This window comes from Sinocyclocheilus rhinocerous, unplaced genomic scaffold, assembly GCF_001515625.1.
Source record: "Sinocyclocheilus rhinocerous isolate Xijiao unplaced genomic scaffold, SAMN03320098_v1.1 scaffold6727, whole genome shotgun sequence".
NCBI lineage: Eukaryota > Metazoa > Chordata > Actinopteri > Cypriniformes > Cyprinidae > Sinocyclocheilus > Sinocyclocheilus rhinocerous.
In genome coordinates, this window is record NW_015623702.1 from 1 (window position 1) to 3671 (window position 3671).

Here is a 3671-nt window from a genome sequence, read left to right on the forward strand (position 1 = left end):
CTATCTTAAATTATATTTATGGATAGTCAAAACAAACTTTTAAATTCTAAAACGGCTTGCGATAGGGCGCAGCTTTTTCAGAGCGACTGCAGGAGTGCTGATGACGACACAGCTGTTTCAGATTGGCCAAATTCACCACATGACAACAATGACGTGTGTTTCTAACATCTTCAAATCCCATACTGCTCATAAATCTGTGTTTTTAGAACAGTAAAAGCTTTTTTACTGTAGTCGCAATGTTATATTGAGTCACGTTTATCATGAAAGCATATATACCCCCACTTTATTAGTATTTAAATAGTATATATTTAAGTTGAACTTTATTCTTGAACAGATGGCGCTGTATTAAGCAGTATATAAAAAGTGTTTCTGTTGCTCATGAAAACGTTTCTGAAACGTCAGTGTATTTGACAAATATTGCATTTAATTCACTTCATCTGTGATAGAGTATGCAAACACCGCGCTAGCGTCACTAACGGGAGCAGAAATGTCAGGCTTGACGGCTCCGTTTTCAACTCCGCCCCCGACTGCAAGTGGCTACTCTCGTTGATCGCTGTAGCCGTGGTTCAAGTCGAACGCACCTATAAGCTTTCAAAGCTTGCACTTCGTCACTTCCGCCAAATCGGATCAACGATTTTTTTGACGTCACCTCGTACTTCAGCTTCTCATCAAAGCGTCTCATCTTCTGACCAATCAAATGCTTTCTATAATCCGAAGCGCCCGCCCCCTACACTATAAATAGACGCTGCGGCTGAGATCGGTCACTACGGTCAGTTGTTCACAGTGAACGGTGAATGGCACGTAGTGCACAATGTAGGCGATAAGGAAGGATTCAGACAATGCAAATATGCTTTCGATTGGGGCAAATGAGGTCTGGTTTCACGTTGTCACGCAAACCGCTTGTTAGTCGGTCATTCACTGTTCATTTTAAAACATGATATTACGGCTGTATTTATAAAAGCTGAGTTTTATAATGCTATTTGTTGTAATAACAACACATTTGCCAAATTTGATTATTGTTTCATTTTCAGAAATCATGAGATTAATTATGATTATTTTATTGAGCCCTAATTTTTAAGAGTAAGAAATAACAAAATATGTAGTTAATACTGTAGAAAAAACATGGATTATTTTGTAATGGTTCTACTGCAAATGCTGTGGTAAACCATAGTTCAATTTGCAATTACTATGGTTTTCTACAAAAACCATAGATAAATCATGGTTACTGTAGTAAAACCATGGTTTATTTTGTAGTTACTATGGTTTTACTATAAAAAAACATGGTTAAACCATGGTTCTTTTGTAGTTACTATGTAGTAACTATGGTTTTACTACAAAAACCATAGTTAAACCATGGTTACTACAAAAAAACCATGGTTAATTTTCGTAAGGGAAGAGGCGTCAATTGTGTAGTAAAACATTTTGCTCGTGAGTTATTGATCGGGAAAAGTCGAATCTGTGAATATCTTGCCAACTTTACGAACTCCATTGCCCTTGATTAATTTGTCATGTATGACTGATATAGTGAAGTTTGCATGAAGACAGTGCATTATAGTGAGACGATACGTCACTGAAAATAGTCTCACTCTGCTTTCAGTAATATTTAACCAAATTATATTTAGTACGAATTCAAACAAAAACAGTTGCTGTGACACAGCTTCCGGAATTCTGCAGAAATAAAAACATTAAACTTGTACTTAGATGTTTTTTGAAGATGGCCAAAGACTCAGCTGCTCGAATTGAGATAGGCAGGTCTTTCCACCAGCTTGGAACAGTCCAGGTAAAGGTCCGTGAAAGAGATTTCGAGTTTAGGTACTTGGTGCACTTAGCCCTTTAGACCGACTGGAAAAAAGTGGAAAACTTTAGCAAAACTTTTATCTAAAAACAATAGTTACTCTCACGTTTTTGTGTTCCTTTGCTCAAGGGTCTCACCTCAGTGTTCCTTATTTAACCCACTTGATTCAGATCATCAGCTTTTTAGGACAGGACTCCTTGAGCTGAACCGAAAATGTCAAGTAAAAGAGACATACAGAATGAAGTGAAGTGACATTTGGCCAAGTATGGTGATCCATACTCGGAATTTGTGCTCTGCTTTTAACCCATCCAAGCGCGCATACACACAGTAGTGAACACACACCCAGAGCCGTGGGCAGCCATATTGCTGCTGCACCCAGGGAGCAGTTGGGGGTTCCATGCCTTGCTCAAGGGTCTCACCTCAGTCCTGGTATTGAGGGTGGAAGAGAGGGCTTGTTATTCACTCCACCAACAATTTCTGCTTCTTTAACCCCTAAATTAACTTAGCATCAAGAACAGTTTAAAGAGAGATTTACTAATTTCTTATTCCATTTTTCAAAAATACTAATAATTGCTGATATTTAAATTAAAGCATATTAGCAATTTCATTGTTGTAATAGAATCTGAAAATAAAATACTGCTCATGTACAGACAAAATAAGACGATCCCTTTCATACATATTGGAATTTTATTTATGATACATAACCTTAAGAGGAAGCAAACTTCCAAAATCATTCAAAAGTAACAGTGGACAAAAAATACAGACTTGTCTGTTTATTGGATGATTAGTTACAAGGGGTGGGCCTGGTCCAACAGATTGACATGTAAAGAACAATTTATTTCTTCCATGCATTGTTTTCATAGTCCCATTTGGCTGAAAAGCCCTCAACAGGGTTGATCCTCATATCCAGCATTCTCTGGACCTCCTTCTGCTTGTATTCGGGATCAAAGGTATGGGGGACATCTCCATAAACTAAACACACAGAAGACATACACATTCAATAATTATATGCAAGTATGATCCTGGATGAGATGATCAGCAATACTTGTATACAGGCTTGTATATACAGTGGGTACGGAAAGTATTCAGACCCCCTTAAATTTTTCACTCTTTGTTATATTGCAGCCATTTGCTAAACGAAACATACCATACTTCCTCTGCCACAACACAACAAGGCCAGTGAAGCCAATGAAAAAGAAAATTCCTGCAACTACTGATTTCCATTCTCCTGTTCCCTTGTCCATTTCAGCAAAGCTCTCCTTGAAGCTGATTCGATACACTGAAATCAACCATTAAGAGAAGGCAATTAGCATATTAAAATAAAAACTCAGAAGTTAGAACCAACAGAGAGATCTTCAACAATACTCATATCACACACATGCAATCTTCTCCTCTTTGGACAGCGCAGCCCAGGATCCCTTCTCCTTTTCCTTTAGAGACTTCTGCTCAGGACTCAGCTGCTGCACAAACTTGATATCAGGAAGAGGGCTCTCTCGCCGGTCAAAGTATGCTGGCAGTGTGTAGTCCTCAACCTTAGCAACTCCTGAGAGGACAAATACAACAATTGTTACACAATTCGCACACACATACATATTCACACACATATACATATTCACACACACACATATACATATATATATATAGAGAGAGAGAGAGAGAGAGAGAGAGAGAGAGTGTATCTCACAGAAGTGAGTACACCCCTCACATTTTTGTAAATATTTTATTATATCTTTTCATGTGACAACACTGAAGAAATTACACTTTGCTACAAAGTAAAGTAGTGAGTGTACAGCTTGTATATATAGAGGAGAGAGAGAGAGTGTATCTCACAGAAGTGAGTACACCCCTCACATTTTTGTAAATATTTTAAATATTT

The 3671-nt window shown here is 37.9% G+C and overlaps 1 protein-coding gene across 1 annotated transcript in view; it reads right to left on the minus strand.

Moving 5' to 3' along the window:
- Positions 1-2468: 2468 nt before the first annotated feature.
- LOC107731261 (cytochrome c oxidase subunit 4 isoform 1, mitochondrial-like) overlaps positions 2469-3671 on the minus strand; it is an 8649-nt gene continuing 7446 nt past the window's right edge. The window contains exons 3-5 of the mRNA XM_016542342.1: positions 3174-3338; positions 2943-3074; positions 2469-2767 (exon numbers count right to left, since the gene is read on the minus strand). Coding sequence (XP_016397828.1) covers positions 2631-2767; positions 2943-3074; positions 3174-3338 — 434 coding nt within the window. The 3' untranslated portion in view covers positions 2469-2630. The remainder of the gene's footprint in view (positions 2768-2942; positions 3075-3173; positions 3339-3671) is intronic.